At 43.1% G+C, this 18,512-nt stretch overlaps 1 protein-coding gene across 7 annotated transcripts in view; it reads left to right on the top strand.

Moving 5' to 3' along the window:
• The window catches only part of OSBPL1A (oxysterol binding protein like 1A), a 113,045-nt gene that overhangs the window by 70,381 nt on the left and 24,152 nt on the right, over nucleotides 1-18,512 (top strand). For 5 of the 7 annotated variants that reach the window (XM_059724160.1, XM_059724162.1, XM_059724161.1 and 2 more), the window contains 2 exons: nucleotides 9,131-9,293; nucleotides 18,353-18,503. In XM_059724160.1, the coding sequence (XP_059580143.1) occupies nucleotides 9,131-9,293; nucleotides 18,353-18,503 (314 nt within the window). Of the gene's footprint in view, nucleotides 1-2,630; nucleotides 2,667-9,130; nucleotides 9,294-10,207; nucleotides 10,300-18,352; nucleotides 18,504-18,512 lie in introns of those variants that run through there. The other 2 variants (XM_059724164.1, XM_059724165.1) reach the window with 2 other exon arrangements.

Genomic DNA, 18,512 nt, shown 5'->3' on the forward strand with positions numbered 1-18,512 from the left:
TCTCCTCATCTTCTGGGCTTGGATTAGGTGCCGTGTCTTCCAACCTCCAGCAATGCTAGTTGTAATGGTGGGTAAGCACCAGCGTATTCCAGGTCTTAGACTCCCCCTGAAAATGTGGGTCGTGGGTTTTTTTGTTTTTGTTTTTTTTTTTTTCTCCGCATCCAGCAAGGGTAACAATGTGGCACCAGGAGCGCGTAACGTCCCATGCCCCCTTGCTAATGGCTCCACCAGTTGTTCAGCTAGGAGGATTTTTCCTACAGCTCCATATCGATGTTGTGCCGCTTGAAGCGTCTTATGGGCCGTGTATACTAGCTCATCGCGAGGGTTATGCACGACAGCCCACACATGGTTTGTGGTGAACCCAAAGGTTACGGTTAGTGACTTGCCCAGATCAATGGCATGGAGCTGTGTATCTTTAACCGTGGCTAGCAGGCGAAGCAGGTCCGCTGAGCTCTTTTCATCCAGGGCGTGGACTTTCGGGATTTGTTATGGATCTGTCGCTGCAACTTGGTGAGGAGTGCCAAATCACTGGGTCCACCATAATGCCGATACCTATTCAAATATGACCTAAAAGCTGTTGAAAGTGCCTCTTAGTAACAAGGAGGAATGTTTTTAATGGATCGATGTTAGGACCATCATGCGAGATTCCGTAGTGGATGGAACCGATGTGTCGAGTGCTAAGGAACGTGATGTCATCTACAGGATGTAGGCATGACTTTTCCTCGTTGATCGTCCATCCCTCACTTTGAAGGTGAGCAACTAGTTGGTTGACTATACTAACAACTACGGAACTATCACGACCCATGATGGCAGTATCATCGACATAACTCCAGATTCTCAATTCCTCCTCTGGGGGAAGAGAGTGTGAGGCTTGAAAATTCTTCAGGGTATTATTCATGGCACCAGTGGCTAGTACTGATGGAGCGTTGCGATTTATCCTTGTAGACAAACCGTCCACCTGTACATAGTGCCATCAATACGCATTTAGTATTCCTTCTGGGTCAGTTATCGGGATGGAAAAGAACATGTTTTTTAGATCCAGTGTGACTCCAACCCACTTAATTTGTTGGAATTGTACCATCTCAAACATACACTGTGGCAGAGTAGAAGGATTAGGTTGTTGAAGTACTTGACATCTTTTGTTAACCTCTCTATAGTCTACGACTAGCCGGGCTTCGTTAGGCTTTCCAGGTTTCGCAGCTCCCCATCCTGATGACAGGTAGGTGCTGGCTGTTACGGTCTTAATACAGCCTCGCTGCTCGAGTCACCGCAGGAGGTCAGTAAGGGACTTTTTTAGAGAACCCTTGGTTGGGATTGGTCGATATCGCCAGGTGGAGGTGTTATGAAGCGTTGGTCGATGCCAATCCTGTTCTGGGATAATAATGGGTAATGCTTGTAGCACTTGTTCTTTAAGGTCAAGCGCTTTTATCCCCGGGATTCCTAAAATATTGATGCCCCCTAGGACAGCCTCTAGGGGGTATCGGTGGCCTTGGACTGAGAATTTGACCTTTGTGGTGACTGCAATAGCGTTAAACCCTTGTACCTTTACCTTAATTTTTTTGGTGGTCTTTTGGTGAGGTATCATTGAGGTAATCACATTGGTTTGAGCTCCAGTATTGAGAAGGAAGAATACTTGTTGTTGGTCATCTGGATCGGTAGGGTTGTAAACAGTGAGTTCGGCGTATGGACGAGGATCAGTGGGGTCAGGTTTGAGTTGAAGAAGGCTGCCGGCGGAGCCGACGGCCATTATTCGTTTTTTGGTAGGTCTTCGAATTTGAATCCTAATACTTCGGCCAGACGACACTGGGCCCTTTCTCCCAAAACTCGCAACTGAGTCTTTGTAAGTCCGGAGCGGGTGAGAAGAAAACCAAACATATTCCTTTCCTTTGTAGTTCTTTCCTTTGGGGTTCTTGGAGGTGACCACCATGGCTCTCGCCGGGGGGTAGACTCTTGACGTCTGGGTCTCAGTGTTTCAGCTGGGTATGCTGAAGGTCGGTCCCTTATATCATCAGAAGTTTCTCCACTCTGTTTCATGAGTGCCTGCAGTCGTGGGAGATGGCCTAAGAGATTTTCCCACTGGTTGACCCACCATCGGGTTCAAAAAGAGTCAGAGTGTAACTGCATTTGCTCCTCCGTATACCTCCACGCAGGCATCTATAGCTTCCAGGGGCGTTGGAATTGCCCCGGGGTTCGATAGGTGGTGATGAGCCCATCTCCCTTTGCGTTGGACTGCTGTTAGTCCCATTGGATTCGCTCTCAGACTCCATGAAAGATATGACACCCCGACTATGGCCAGGAGGAGTTGCTCTGCAGTGGCCTTCTGCGGGCAACCCTCATGCCAGGTGTGAAATTTGTGGGTTACCTGTCCCACTACAAGCGCTGGGAGCGGGATGGGCCAGTGGGCACTGTCCGTGACCACATTCAAGTCGGTAGCACGCCCTCCGCTCCATGCCGCTTGTCAGGTCAGGGCACTCGCTTCTTCCTTGTCTAGTGTCAGATCCAAATTCCACTATTAATCGTCCCAACCACATGGCCAAGGTTTCTTCTGGTTTTATTTTAGGTTCTCTACAAAGTTCCTGAATTTCTGGTCGGGTGCATGTGCGAGAGATAACAGTGGTACGCGTAGTACCTTCTTCATCCGCAATATGCTTCATCACAGCTATCAGGTGAGCTGTGGCAGAGAGAGAGTTAAATTCCTCATGCAGGAGTGTTGGATACATCCCTCCTTCTATTGCCCCCTCCCCGTGGCAAGGAGGCAGGGCCGTTGGGAACGATGTCACCTCAGGGGGTGGAGTCACTAGGCGGATCCCCGCTGGGTCTTCTGAAACTCCGCCCCTCTTTTCCGGGTTTCCCGGATGGCTCGCACTTCTTTCGGCGCCATTTTCTGCTAGCGGCATCATACGACCGGCGCTATTGATAAGCGTCGCTCCGGAGCCTTTTGCTGTCCGCTCCAGTGACTCCTTACCCGCCGTATGCATCTGAGCCTCCAAATTTGCATACTCCCTTAGTAGACCCGTTACTGTACGGAACAGCACATTCATCATCTTTCCCTTCTTCCATTTAGACAGACCCCATTTCGGCACATGACGGCCCTTAGTTTCCAGATCCTCCTGGAGCTGAACGAGGGGCTCATGGCCCCACGACCCAGGCACCAAATCCGGACAATTGAACCAATCCATGGGGGTGGGTTCCCCTCCTTCCCTTAAGTATCGAGTGCATTGAGCGAACTCCTGAGCGGGGGTCAGCTTTTCTGCCTTCCGCGCCTTCACCCCGGCTAGGGATATGGCTGATGTTTTCTGCGGGGGTCGATAATAGACCTGGTCGCTCCCCATTATGCATCCGAACTCCCCAAGGGATAGCTTAGTTCTCCATTCTTTTACGACTGCTGCTTCTCTCTTTACAGAGAAGTAGCCATCAATATTTCTTTCATCCCCTTCTACCACCTAGTGGTAAGCGATATGCACCCATAGGTCGTTTGCATTCTCTACGCGGTGGGTCCCGGTGCACCAGGGGCAGCACCCGATTTAGGTTCATCTCCATCACCGTGCCCTTAGATCCCATCCTCGTCGCCATGTTTCGGACGGCCGGAGCCATCTCGAGGTGATTTTAGAAATTACTCGTTCACTGGGTGGGCTGGTGAATGGAGAGGCAGACAAAACTTAGTGGTTGCAAAAACTTTACTTACGCTGCTTGTAGCCATGACGCAGGTGGTCCGGTCGTTTGAACAACTATGAGTTGCTCCAGCTGGCAAGGCTCAGGCCAGCTAATCCGTCCACAAATTAAGCCGGCGGGGAAAGGGTACGTCGAGGATTGTGCTCGGCGACGGGGAGAAGAATCGATAGGTGATCAGTCTATCGATCAGCTCAGCTGCAAGTCAGATCTCTTTAGAGGCACTCTGCAGCGTGCTCAAAGTTCTCCAACTTGGGTGGAAGTCTCACGAAATTTTAAACGGCTAGCAAGCCAATTACTAGCCACCACGTAGGAATAATTTAGAACTGGCCAATAGCGGGACACAAATTTGCATTCAAATGGCGGGAACTCTCTTGCACCGGGGTTTTTCTGTTGCAACAAAAACCCTTTGCTGTGCAAGAGGCTCTCATGTGGCGGGAAAATTCCATCGTGCCGAGGCACCAAAATCACTGGGTTGTGACAACTCCCTTTAGCTGTGTAGGTTAATCATTGCCGCCTTTAGAGGGAACTGGTTAGATTAATTGTAAAACTGATTTAAATGGTCAGCCTTACAACCATGTTATCTAGCACACTTTTATCCAACAACATATGCCTAAAGGAACTAGTTTGCACTGTTGGATAATGATGGTTGTATACAATAGAATTGAATCAACAGGTAAACAGGTGGGATCTGCTTCCTTGACATGCTACAGCTGTCTTTTTTTTCTAGGGTTGTATAAAGCTTTGGTCACTGATTCAATTCTGTGGCTGAATCTAATCAAGAGACACTTTAATCTCCAATTCAGAACCCTCTGAATCGATTTGGACATGGACACAGCTTTTAAATGTTTTTTTTTTTTTACATACCTCAAGGTACCAGGAGGCTCATGAACACTGAGATGGTAGGGCAGATTGTGTCCCATGGGTTGGGGGGGTCCCCTGTGTGCTTAGCTGCTGATCTGGAAATGGACCAGAAGCACTGGCTTAGCAACTGGTGTCTCTTGGGTCTGGGGGGAGCACCCGGGGTCCCCCCCAATTGCCAAGCCGGGGAGGGGAGGTCCCCCACGTGCTTGGCAGTGCACTGGCAGTACTTGTGGACCCAGAAGTGGACTGCCACTGAGCATGTGTGATTTGAATCTCCTGATTAGATTTGGATTCAGAGATTCGGCTGCCTAATTGAATCGGTGACCAAAGCTTCATACAGCCCTAGAAAACAGCTGTAGCGTGTCAAGGAAGCAGATCTCACCTGTTTACCTCTCCAAATCAGCATTGAATCTTCAGATTGGGATTCAGCCAAATCGAATCCGGATAGTGATCCGAATCGACTAATTGAATTGCTGTGCCCTGAATCGGGCGAGATCCGAATCAAATACAGCCTGCTTTGCACACCCCTACTGTTTTCTATCTCAATGTACTTCTTGAAGACTTTAATTTCTGTTGGGTTCTGGAAGGCCTCATAGTACACCTTGCTATTTTGCTTGAATTCACGTTGACACTGGTAACAACCTGTTCAAATTTGCTGCTGATACCAAAATTTGGGGTGAGGTGGGCACGCTAGTAGGGAGGGAAAGACTGCAGAAAGACCTAGATAGGTTGCATCCTGTTTTTGTTAGCCCACCTTTGCATTTCAATACGGACAAGTGCAGGGTGCTGCACTGGGGCAGTAGTAACCGGCAGCACACTTATAAGATGGGAAACTCCCTTCTTGAGAGCATGGAGGCAGAAAGGGATCTTGGAGTCATCATTGACTCCAAGATGAACGTGGGCTGACAATGCGAGGTCACGGTCGGCAGGGCTAACTGGACCCTGTTGTGCATCTCCAGTAGGGCCACAGAAGTGATCCTTCCCCTCTACACAACACTGGTCAGGCCACAGCTGGAGTACTGTGTCCAGTTCTGGGCACCCCACTTCAAGAGGGATGTGGACAACATTGAGAGGGTCCAGAGGGCCACCCGCATGATCCAGGGACAGCAGGGCAGACCCCACAATGAGAGACTACGGGACCTGAACCTGTTCAGCCTTCACAAGAGAAGGCTGAGGGGGGACCTTGTGACCGTCTATAAACTCACAAGGGGGGACCAGAAGGGTTTGGGGGAGACCTTGTTTCCCCTAGCGCCGCCCGGGATAACAATAACGGCCACAAGTTGCTGGAGAGTAGGCTTAGATTAGACATCTTTAGGAACTACTTCACGGTTAGGGTGGCTAGCATCTGGAACCAACTTCCAAGGGAAGTGGTGCTGGCTCCTACCCTGGGGGTCTCTTAAGAAGCGGCTCGATGCCTACCTGGCTGGGGTCACTTGAGCCCAGTTTCCCTCCTGACTAGGCAGGGGGTCGGACTTGAAGATCTACAAGGTCCTTCTGACCCTACTTACGAAATGTTCATAGAATCAGATCTAAAAGTTATCCCAGTGTCTATCTTAACTTAAAAGTAGCTATTGAATTTTTCTGTGCTACCACAAAAAGAGAATAAGCAAGAGTTAAATGGATACAAGTTCCCAAAAAGGGAATGAGCAGTACTTGCATGGAAAGCTAATAGTATTCAAGAGAACCTCTGCATCTCGGACTATATCGTGGTTTCTTTTCAATTTCCATGATGTAGGCAGACACCTGGGCCCACTCGCCTCACAAGATAAATTGTTTCTTCCCCTCTCCATCTGATTCAGAAACTTCTTTTCTTTTTTTTAACACAAGGACATCCAGTTTTGGAATTTAACCCTCATTGAGTATTATCATTCTTCCACACTTAAATAGGAGGACTTAAGATATTTGTTTTTAAACTGCTTTCTCTAACATTATGGTCTTATGATACGAAATTGGAAAGACTGAAAGCTACCAGTATCCAGATAAGTGTTGTACTTAAGTCCTCTGCAACTGCAGAAGCTAGTGGTTTGGAAAACTAACTGTACTTCAAGCTGGGTATTGCCCTTCAAAATGAAAGGTACTTCTTGTGCAATTACAAATTTTACTTAAATGACTAGGCAGAAGGAGGATTGTTGAGCAGTTTTAAGGTGGACTAATAACAAAAATAATGCAGCTTGGTTACCTAAAGTAGTATTGTACACCTACTGTTCTTCATTCAAGCACGTCTTTTGCTACGGCAGGAATTGTCATGACATAAAGTACTGGAAGTCACAGTGTAATAAGTGCTATTTCCAAAACAGAATAAGCTAATAGAGTCACTTGGGGTAGAAATATCAAAAGCTCCCGGAGTCTGGTAGGAAGTTTAAACTTTGTTACTCTTTTACAGAGATGTGGGGCACAAAATTTTCCACAGAAAAATTGCCAAAACAGAATCTTCCAATGCTTTATTTTTCATGGGGAAATCTTTCCATTTCTAAATTTTCACAAAATTCGTTAGTGACATTGAATGTGGATGCCAATACAGTATTAAGCAAGCTGGGCTGTTCCAAAGTTGTAATTAATGTTTTTCAGGCGATTATCCCTAAGAAGTGTAAACAGGAGGGTAAACATACTCGCATAATAATCCAAACCAAAAATAAAGTTACAAATTCACTTAATTGGCTGTACAGGTCTAATCAAAACCAAAGCATGGCATATCATGCACAGTTCTTTGGGTGTGCTAAAATTAGTGTTTCGACAGTTTTCAGTGCCTTTGCATTTTTCTCTTAAACTTTTAAACAAACAATATAAGGGAAGTACATGCTATTGTGTATTGTCTTTAATGGAATACTTGTAAAAATAATAATAACTTCTTTCTACTTTAAAGCTTGAATTTGTTTGAATATAACATTTAAACCACATTAAGTATGCTGTATTTAATTTTTTCCTAATCAAATATTTCAGTTCAAGTACTTGTGGCTATTGGGACATAAAATTAACATGGGGGTACTTTTTTTTAGGTTTGTTTACTAAACACAAATTAACATGCTAAATCAGATCGTGCTCTACTTGGGGCATTGGAAAGCTTTCTGGAAAACCCACATCTCTGCTCTTTTAATAATCAGCTGCCTTTCGACTACCAGCCTTTAACTTACAAGTTGGGCAAACATCAATTTTCTTTTTGCTATTAAATGGGGAGTTTCTCTAAATTTTAATCTAACACATGGAAGCTTTTGCAAAGTAAATGCAATTGAAGTGTCTATATTAGCTATGTCCACATTCTGAACAAATATGCTATGATGTTTGAGACCCACATACTCTAATACTGGAATGACCTCTATCTATAAACCACCAAAGTTAAAGTAACTTGACTTGTGTTGCAAAAAGTAGGGGTGAGTGAATGTAGAGTTTTTTGCTGGTTTTTTTTTTTGGCTTTAATGTAATATTAGCATGCATATAATTCTTGCTTGCCACATATGCTTAAGTCTGTCATACAGTTTTTTTAACTGCCCAGAGGCTATTTTAAGTATTTGCATATCATACTTAATGAGAAATGGTGAGGCTGAAAGGATTTCTGTTAACTAGCCTCCAAGAAATGAGTGCAAGGGTCAGGGGAGACCTGTAACGAGAAGTTGAAAGCTTTACACTGAGGATGAGGTGGGAAAGGAGAGAATGCAGCAGCCTACAGTTGGAAGGAAGGCAACAGGTGGAGGCATTTGCAGGGGTGGTGGGACTCTGGGTGGGATCCAATTGTCATTCTTCTCCCTAATAGGACAAAGGAAGGGGGGTTGTAAGGACATGTAGCTGCTTTCATGCTAGTCTTGGACTTCAGAGAAGATTTAGCTGCACTTGGTAATGTTAATATCAAAGATGTTGTGTGGGTTTTAAATTCAACAAGCATTTGGTGGTCTCTCTCTTCCCTCTACCTCACTCTCCTTTCTTGTCAATTTTATGGCTGCTCTATAAACAGAGTACTGTGTTGATGGGGAAGGCATGTTGTATCAGACAGCCCCTTACACTCCTACATGCCCCCCTCCCCCACACTTCTTGCCTCTTTCATTTCCTTTAATGTTATTTGCCTAAAGTAATCCTAAGGATTAAAATGCCTGGACTCGATTATTTGTAAAATTTTTGCAGCTGTAGCATTCACATCTGTTCAGCAATGCAATTCAAATGATACCACTTAACCCAGTTTAGAGCAGGCTCTATATAGATATAGATATTTATCCTGCCTGCAAGTAAAATGGGAAAGCATTATTTAAAATTTCATACCTGCTTGTAACTTGAGCTTGTCAGACAGCTGTGCTCTAAATACAGTTGCGGAATATAAAAAAACAAGCAAAAAAAACCCACTTAGTCTTTTGGTTCCAGAGACTGTCTTAGCATTTTCAACTACTGGAGGGGTGGAAGGTGGGAGTAGGGGGGGGGGAAAAAAAAGCCATGTGGTGGGGACAGAATTAGCCTAATATTGCTCACTAGTCCAGAAGTATCACCGCTACTTCATTTTCTATTGTTTTAAATAACTGGTTCAGAGGCTCAGTAGAATTTATCCTCTAAATAGGTTTGAGCCATACGTTCTTGGGAGAGATGAGATCTTATTCATACATATGTCTACTTATAGGTGAGGAATTTGAAACTGGAGCATGAGCAGGAGAAAAACAAGATCTTGTCAGAAGCACTAGAGACACTAGCCACCGAACACCATGAATTAGAACAGTCTCTAGTTAAAGGATCTCCACCGCTGAGCATCCTTAGTGAGGATCAGTTCTATGATGCTGTTTCAGGTAAGCAAAATATATCAGAACTTGAGCACACAGCAAATATGTATATGTGTGTGTGTATATGCTTTTAGTTGGGTTCCTGCCAGCCTTAAAATTTTTAGGGCCCAATTTAGAAAGAGACTTCATCACATGCTTTAACTTCAACAAGCCGTCTCATGCTTAAGGTTAAGCATGTGTACAAGAACCTTTCTGGATCTGGACCTGTGCTCAGTTTGTCTGCCAGGAGTAAAGTTTGCAAAACTTTGGGTCCTGAAAAATCTAATCTGCCCTTTCCCCTCAACTTTTTTTCTTATAAAGTAAAATGTAGGATACTAATCAAGAAGTAAAGCTAAGAAAATGTTACAGCTGACTTTTTTTTTTTTTAGTTTTGCAAAACTGCTTTCTTTTGATAAACTAACTACTGCCTAGAGCCATAGGCAATGGGGGTGAATGAGTGTTAGGAAGTGTCAGTTTCTCTTCTGTCCCTGTATGTCAATACAATGATTAATATTTAAATAAACATTTTTATTAAAAAATATGCAACTATGAAGTCAGGCAAAGGTTCTGTTGCACTGAGGAACACAGAATTTTTTTTTTTTTTTCTTTTTGGATTGGGGTGCAGGGCAGTATAATTTCAAAGAAGTGTGTTCCTAGGAAAAGACTGGATCAGAAAGGTGAAATGTCCAGATTCTTATCTGAATGCAATTTAGAGTTTGAGCGTTGTCCGGTTTCTCCAGGCAGTAAGTTCACTGGCTAGGATCCTGTTGCTGCAAGGCACTGACGCAGACCTCTGATAGTCAAGGGCATATTTGTGACAGTGGTAGCTTGTTATGTATGCAGTGGTGTGAATTTGATTTTTTTTTTTTTTTTTTTTTTTTTTTTTTTTTTTTTCCGTATTGCTACACCTTTATTCTTTGGATAAAGAACTTCAAACTGCCCTGGAGACCCTGTTCTAATAGAAAGGAGATTTTTTTTTTTTACTATAGAAGATCCATGTTGGCTGATCAAGGAATATCCTAAAGACTTAGAAGTAAGTCCTAATTTCCTGTCTGTGGCTTAAAGAAAAACTTGTCCCTGGCCTGTGGTGCTAGGAGAGGTGAACACTGGAAGAAAATTCAGTTTTAAAATACTGAAGCATGGTTACTGTAGCCTCTGTGCTATCCAAACTTCTGCTACAGCTAACCCTTTCGCAATGGTATGGAGTTGAGGATTCCTAAATGAAGTGACCCAAACTCTGAGTTCTAAAATTCTTTTCAGAAAACTGTACTTTAATCATACCGGTCCTGGAATCTTTAGACTCATGTGAACATGTCATTTCAAACAATTGCATGGTGCTAGTTTTTCTCCAGAAGTGGCATTGTAGGGATCCATATTCTCTAACTTCCATATCCAGTTTGTTTAAATAAAAATAAATAAATAAAACCAATGTCTGTTTAAACCTTGACTTTCAAAAATAGTTGTGCCCATGGCACTGGCAACTCTTTCTGGCTTATGAAGATTTTTTGCAATTGCAATGTAGTTATTTGTGAAGTGTGAGAGACAGGAAATCTAACTCATTGGTCTTCTGTATTGCAATTTTTTTTTTTTTTTTTTTTTAAACAACCCTTTCACTAGCACCAGGAGACTCTTCACATCTAGTCATCCTTACTTTTTTACATGGCCATTTTTTCAGAAGAGAACCGCATTTAGAATTGAAGTTCCATTGCTACCACTGAGGTGGTAGCAGCACTTTTTTTAAAGAGGGCGGCAGCCAAGGCTCACTTCTGGTTTTATACCTCAAAAGGAAGAGAGAGGACAAGAGGTCGCAGGAAGAAGAAAGACTATTCTGTGGTTTGAATTCTAAGCCCCTCCCCCCCCATTGTCTTTGCAATTTCTACTTCTGGACTAACTTAGAGATGAGTCTTTTTACTTTTATATACAGAGGGATAGATAATGGATTCCAAAGGGGCTTGTAAATATCTGGACCAGGTGGGACAGTCAACATGCACAATCACATGAGGGATGGGCACACTCAAACTCAAGAATGATCCTAAATGTATGATACCTGACTTGAACTGCAAGCCATGTGGAGAAGTGACTCTTTGTAGTATTCCAGACTTGTTGAGGTAATTTTTTTGTTCCATTGACTGCAGAGACATAGTTGAAAGAGCAAACAAGAACTTGATCACTGCTTGCAAATGTGACATCTGATTCAACTGACATGGAAGAGAAGAACCTGTTCCTTCTTTCTTAGATGATCATCAGTGTAGTGCACAACCAAACCAAGCTTGGCCTAAGCAATCAATAATAGACTAGGCAGAACAGAGTCTGTCATCAGATATAAAAACAGCAATAGTATTTAACAAGCCAACAGTAGTTTTTTTACATCCTCGTTAAGTAATAGAATAACCAAATATTTAGCCAGGAGAAGAGGAGTGATGGCCAAACCTGTTTTCCCAATCCTGGCTGGAGAACCTACTATGTGCCCTTGTGCTGTTATTATGCTTGCCAAGGCAGTAAGGTTGCACACCTAAAAATACTTTTTTTTGTGGGGGGGTGTAGGATCTTAAAATACAAAATCTTGGACCTCAGATTAGCACAACAAAAAGAAAGCAGGTGTAAGACATAGTTGTCTTGCCAGCATGGCTTAAGGGAAATTCCTTCTTGACTTAAATTCTAGTACCACTAGAAGCATCAGTTCACTCCACCCAACTTTCCCAATTCTAGCTGTGGTCAGTTTCTACTTCAGAGAAGAAAATATTTTCTAGCCACTTCAAGTAATGAGTAGAAGCTCTGAAGCAAAGCATTAGTTGATTTAACTATAGTAGGGTGCAACAAGTATTGTAAGTGTATTAAGTTCAAGAGGAAGGAAGAATTATTTGAACCCAGTTGTCAACCCAAAAGTGAAATTTGTCTTCCTCTGCTCTTGTCTCATTCCCTCCTTGGAATCAATGGCTTCTGTCCTCACACAATTGTAAAACATTTAGGAGTTTAGTCAGCATATTTCCTTAATTCTTTCTAAGGAAGAAATGCTATGATTTGGTTACTTGGTTGTCCAAATGTTAATTTGATCAATAGGTCCAATTGATATGCAAGGACCTTTTGACAGACTTGTGATATGTCTAGGTCAAGGGTGGCTGAACTTTACCATGCATGCCACAAGCGGCACAAGTAGCTTCTGTATGTGGCATGCAGCAGATCAGGGAGGGGACAAGCAACACCATAGCAAATAAAGCAAGAAGCAGAAAGCAGAGCAGAAGATTGGGCAGGTGAAGGCACTTGAAGGGTGTGGGGCTAACTTCCTGGAGCATGCCTGCCAAAAAGGTGGGCCCCCATTGGCCTAAGCCAAATAGGACCTCTTGGGTACCTGTGTTCTGGGTACTGAATACATGTCTAACCTTGCTCAATCCAAGAGTGCTCAACTCCCAGCCCCACAAGCTTAGCCTGTGGATCTGTAGAAGGGAGGGGGTGCCAATTAACACTGCTACTGTTCCCCCCAGCTGTCAAATTTCTAAGCCCTGAAGGGCTAGATTGGCCCCAGTCAGGTCAGCCCTTCAGAGAGATTCATTTCCTGCTTGGCTGATCCAGCCTCATGGAAACAGTCCAGTGAGGGCCCAGTGAAACCACAGGGTCCTAGTTCAGGCTGCAACCCATCCAGGACCCAATGCAGCCATGCAGGATCAGGATCTTAATGTGCCCTTCCCACATGGTTGCATTGGCCCTGGCTTGGTCAGCACTGTGCACCAAATTAAGCCCATGGTCGGGATCCAGCCTATGGATGGATTTAGGACCACTTATCTGGCCCCCAGGCCAAAACAATCGGGCACCACTGTTTGTAATCCATTTTAGAGAGGTGACTGATCCAGAAAGGTGCATGTGTACTGAGCACATCAAAAATGGTTTTAAGTAAGGGTAGCTCTGAATGGTTGGGAAAAGGGTGGGGATGACAGTTAGTTGCCATTGGCTAGAAGGAAAAGACAGGAGGAACTCCAGTAGCCTCATTTATGAGAAGACCTCATGATTGCAGAAGGGATGAAGTCTTGTGGCTTCTGTTTGTATATTGATATTTAGCCCTAGTGCTCTTTTTACCTTTTAAAAGTAATTGATTTAAATTCTTTCACTAAGCCTGCTCTTAACCTTCCCACAATGTTAAACACTATGGTGCTGTGGATTCTGGTTCAACTCCAGGCTATATATGACCAAATTGCCTTAGACATGTGGCTGCTCACACACACTAATTTCATGGTCTGGAGTGGTAGAACTAGTGAGTCCCACATCCTTAAGAACAGCTCAGCTCAAACAAGCATCCTACATACTTCAGAGCTAGGAACAGTGACCAGACTCTGTTGATTTTAGAAACACGTAAGATCTAGTGGGTTTTCCCCTCGTAGCAGACTGGTGTTCAGACAGGAATAACAGGCCATATGGTAGCACCCATCCCTAATAATTTTTTGGGAGGACTGCATGCTGTACAAGTGCTTTTATAAATCCAGATTGTCTAATTGTAGCTATTTCAGCCCTCTACTGAAATCTTTGGCTGGTATCTGCTCAGAAAATTCTTGGAAAAGCCTCACATCCCATATTATGGAAGAAGACAACAGCTTAGGGGAAAGATTCCTTCCCAGTACTAGCTATTTGTTATAACCTAAACAATACTCTGTAACAAGAAACTTCTAGGTTTTCTAGGCACTACCACCTGATTGACCTCCCTTTTTTCCCTACTTCCCAACCTCTGAAGAACCCAGTAACATTCATAGGAGGGGATTCCTTCCTAGCATCACTGGTGGCCTTGCATCATGGGAGACCTACCATGCTGCAAAAGTTACCCTTGACCCCAGCCCGGGAGATTGCAAATGCATAATGCCATAAACCTCTCGCTAATTACCGGGTCAGAATTTAATTCCTTCCATAAATGTGTCCAGGCAAATTTTTAAACCATTTCAGGTGTTTTGGCCTCACCAGCTTGGCAGAACATTCCAAAACTTCATGTACATATGAAAGAGTCCATGCAAGCAAGCTTGAGGATGTAGAAGCTTGCCCTTTAAGTAGGAGTCCACAGATCTGACTCAACCAATAGAAAGATAAGAAACCACAATTTGGGCTTGGCCTGGCTTGGCTTGGTTTGGTTGGGGGTTTTTTTGGGGGGGGGAGGGGGGAGGGGCAGGGAGGGTGTTGATGCTGGTTTATTTTTGTCTTTGGATGTGCTGTGATTTTTGCTTTGACTTTTAAATGAATGACTACAAAGTTACCCTTGTATGGAGACTATTTTTGTTTTTACTTTTGAAAGCTATGGCAGTTTTGTGAAAACTGTAGATGACCTCCCAACTGATTTGTAAAAGTGATGTATTATTAAGTTTGTGGCTGATTGGGCTTCCAGACTACTTACAACTTTACAGGAAGCAGAGACCTTTGTAGAATTTGTAGCTGTTACTACAGAAGCCTTTCCTTGTTCATTATGTTTTCCACTTGAAAGTAGAGGTTATGGCTTCTGGTCTCGTTTGCTTTGTGTATTGCTTTAGAAATATGTTGAGGTCAGTTTTGAAGAAAAAATACCTTTTTATTATTATTTTTTCCTTAGGTTTTCCTTTTTAATGCTATTTTTAGTTTAAGCATTACTGGATATTATGACAATATACAGAAGTATACTGGGTGGGTGGGGCACTAGATATTGGGCATGAGCTCAGATGTTGGAAGAAGGTCTTACTTAGAGAAACTGAGTTAATTTAATGCAATGCTGATGATCCAGTATTAGGCCTAATGGATCAGGAGCTTGTTAAATGGGGGAAATATTGTAAATCTGAACTCTGGCAGTGGTTGTTTTAGACTTTGAGGACACCTATATGTGTACTGGATGTCTGCTCTGATGCATGTTAATTAGCATGCATCGGAGCAACCTCAGTTAATCACACTAATTAGCATGCTTCAGCAGCCTCTGTTTCGTGTATTCAGCTTCAATTAAAGCACCTTTGCCACCATTTTGAAGCGTAGGAAGCTAAATACATGTAACCTAATATCCAACCTAAACTTCCCTTGCTGCGACTGAAGACCATTGCTCGTTGTTTTGTCATCGTCTACCACTGAGAACAGTCTTGCTCCATCCTCTTTGGAACCCCCATTCATGTAGATGAAGGCTGCTATTAAATCCCCACCTTGGTTTTCTCTTCTGCAGACTAAATAAGCCCAGTTTCCTCAGCCTCTCCCCAACTTGTCCACATCCTTTTTCTAATGTGGGAGAGGGCAAAACTCAACAAAGTACTCCAGATATAGCCTTACCAGTGCAGAGTAGAGGAGAATAATTACTTTCCTTAATCTGCTGGCAACACTTCTCCTAATATAGCCCAGTATGCTGTTAGCCTTCTCCGTAATAAGGGCATACTGTTGACTCATCCAGGTTATTGTCCACTGTAACCCCCAGGTCCTTTTCTGTAGAGCTGCTGCTTAGCTACTTGTTCCCAAGCATGTACCTGCATGAAATTGTTCCATCCAAAGTGCAGGATTTTGCACTTGCCCTTGTTGAACTTCATGAGAGACCTTTTTGGCCTAATCTTCCAATCTGTCTAGGTTGCTCTGAATCATAGCCTTACCCTCCAGCATATCTACTACTACCTGCAGCTTGGTGTCAGCTGTGAACTTGCTGAGGGTATGTTCCATCCCATCTTCCAGATGGTTAACGAAGATACTGAATAAAACTGGCCTCAGGACCGATCCCTGGGACACTCCACTTGATGCCAGCTGCCAACTAGACCTTGAGCCATTGATTACTACCCATTGAGCCTGGTGCTCCAGCCAGCTTTCTATCTACCTTACAGTTCACTCATCCAACCTGTACTTCCTTAGCTTGCTTGCATGCAAGAGTGCTGTGGGAGACGGTATCAAAAGCCATACTTAAGTCAAAGTATATTGCAGCCACTGGTCTCAGAGCCAGTCATCTCATCCTAGAAAGCAATTAGCTTGGTCAGGCATGATTTGCCCTTGGTGAATCTATGCTGACTTCCTGATCACTTTCTTCTCCAAGTACTTAGAAATGGATTCCGAGGACCTGTTCATGATTTTTCTGGGGACTGAAGTGAACTTGACTGGTCTGTAGTTCGCTGGATCCTCCTTCTTCCCTTTCTTAAAGATGAGCATTTTATGTGCCCTTTTCCAGTTGTCTGGGACCTTTCCTGATCACCATAAGTTTAAAAGATAATGGTCAGCAGCTCTGCAAAAGGTGGGTTTTTCCTCACCCCACTGCCATGTCGGTCTCATCAAAACTGCTTTGTGTCGTCATTATGATGTCATTTGAAGTGCCTGAAGATATGTAAATAAAACGATTCTTTGGATCATCAGTTTGCTAGTATTTATGACGTGCATCTGACTCTTAACACACCCATATGCTTGGCACCAGCTGGCAGCTTCTTTCAGCCTCTAGCAGTAGGCTTAATTTCAATGCCACATTCACTGAGATCATGGGTAGATGCCTCCTTAATGAAAGCTGAAATCCTGTTTTTTGTTTTGTTTTGTTTTTTCATTCCTAGCGCTTTCAAACTGGAGAGGATGCAGCTCTGCAGCAAAGCCTATTGGACAAAAATGTTTTTCTCTTGATCTTTCCAGTGTGTTTGGGGGAGGGAGTTGGTAAAGAGAATCTTTTTGATCAGACCAATGAAGAGTGGCCTTTCAGAGAAGAAACAGTAAAGGAACCCTGGAGTGGATCTTTTAGGCAGCCTGTGGATGGATTATTCCCCAGACATATTTATGATCGCTGGCTTAAACTAATATGGTTGTGCACAGTGATAATGGGGTTGGCCTAGATTTCTTGTTATGCAACCAAGCCCAGGTTTCAGCACTGCACAGGCAGTCGCTGCCTGAAAGGGCTTATCTGCTGAAGTTTGCTCTCCTGTTGTTTTTTCTTGTCATGTTCCTGAACCAAAAATAATTGGTTTAGCTTAGTAGCTGCTAGACAGAAGGATGGATAACTAGGGCTATTCTTCACTTGGCTCCAAAAGCTTAAGGAAGGGTTGTTTTTCCATGGAGCAATCCACCAGCCTAATCTGATGGTAGATCAGTTACTTCTAGCAGCTAGGAAACATCTTCCTCCTGCTGTTCTGCTGTGTTCCCTTTATGGAAAGGTCTATTATAGGAACCTTGGAACAGTAAACTAACAGTAACTGTTCATAGTCTCTCCCTGAGTCCCATTTGGTTCTTTTCTACATCTCTTACATCACATCTTCTGTCCCTTTTGGAATTCCTTATCTAGTGATTTTAATTCCTTTCCAGCATCTTTTAATTATTGCGATTTCTTTGAAGTTTCTTAACTGAGTTGGAAATGGGTGGGTTGGTACAATTTTAACAGACTTGGATAGAACTTTGCCTACTTGACTCCTGGTAGTTGGTGTTAATGCTTTAACATGAGGTACTAGATAGAATGAGAAGAGAAAATATGAAATATAATCTTAAAGGGTTAACTTTCTGTTCCCATCCCTCAAAGCTGTTTAGCCACTTAGCAACTAAAACCAGATTTTGGTTTGATTTTGGACACCACATAGACACTCTTATTAAACGTTGTACTCTGGAAACCTGGCTACCATTATCATTTAGCAGTCATATCACATAGCAATATAACCTTCCGGGAAAGTCTAATACAATCCAGTGTATTGAATGCTCCCCTTGTATATTTATTAATTTTTATTCTATATGGCTTGCATGGAGTTGAAGAGTGTTTTAAACGGTAGTTAGCAAACAATAAATTAAAACAAGTGAATCTAGATGAATTCAAAGTTAAATGAATAGGTGCTCACTTTAAAATGAAAGTTTGAAACTAATGTTTTTAATTTGGTTTCTGACTGAGAAATTGACTCAAGTTAATAGTTTAAATGAGAATTAATATGGATATTTTGATTATATTCAGTAGAATTGTGAATCTTCTACATCTCCTATCTCTTCATCTGTTTCTGGGTAAGGAGTCGGCAGTTTGTGAAGGTGCTAGTTAGTTACGAGACGGATACTGTCATCAGAACAAAGCAGTCTACTTGGGTTTCAGTTTTGTGTTAGGAGGAGGTTTCTGTTAGTCAGTGAAGTCTAGCATTTGAAGTTAGATTCATTAACATGCACCTGCTCTTCTGCAGATTCAGAATCTGAAAAATCATTAAGTGGATTTGAAACGGGAACAGCATACTCATTAGAGGACAGCATGGATTCAAACAATACAATAACTTCCAGTGTGTCCGAAGAAAAAGTTGGTGGAGAGTGTCTCTCTAATGGCATCAAAAAACACAGGTAGGATGT

Source organism: Alligator mississippiensis, chromosome 3 (assembly GCF_030867095.1).
Source record: "Alligator mississippiensis isolate rAllMis1 chromosome 3, rAllMis1, whole genome shotgun sequence".
Taxonomy (NCBI): Eukaryota; Metazoa; Chordata; order Crocodylia; family Alligatoridae; genus Alligator; species Alligator mississippiensis.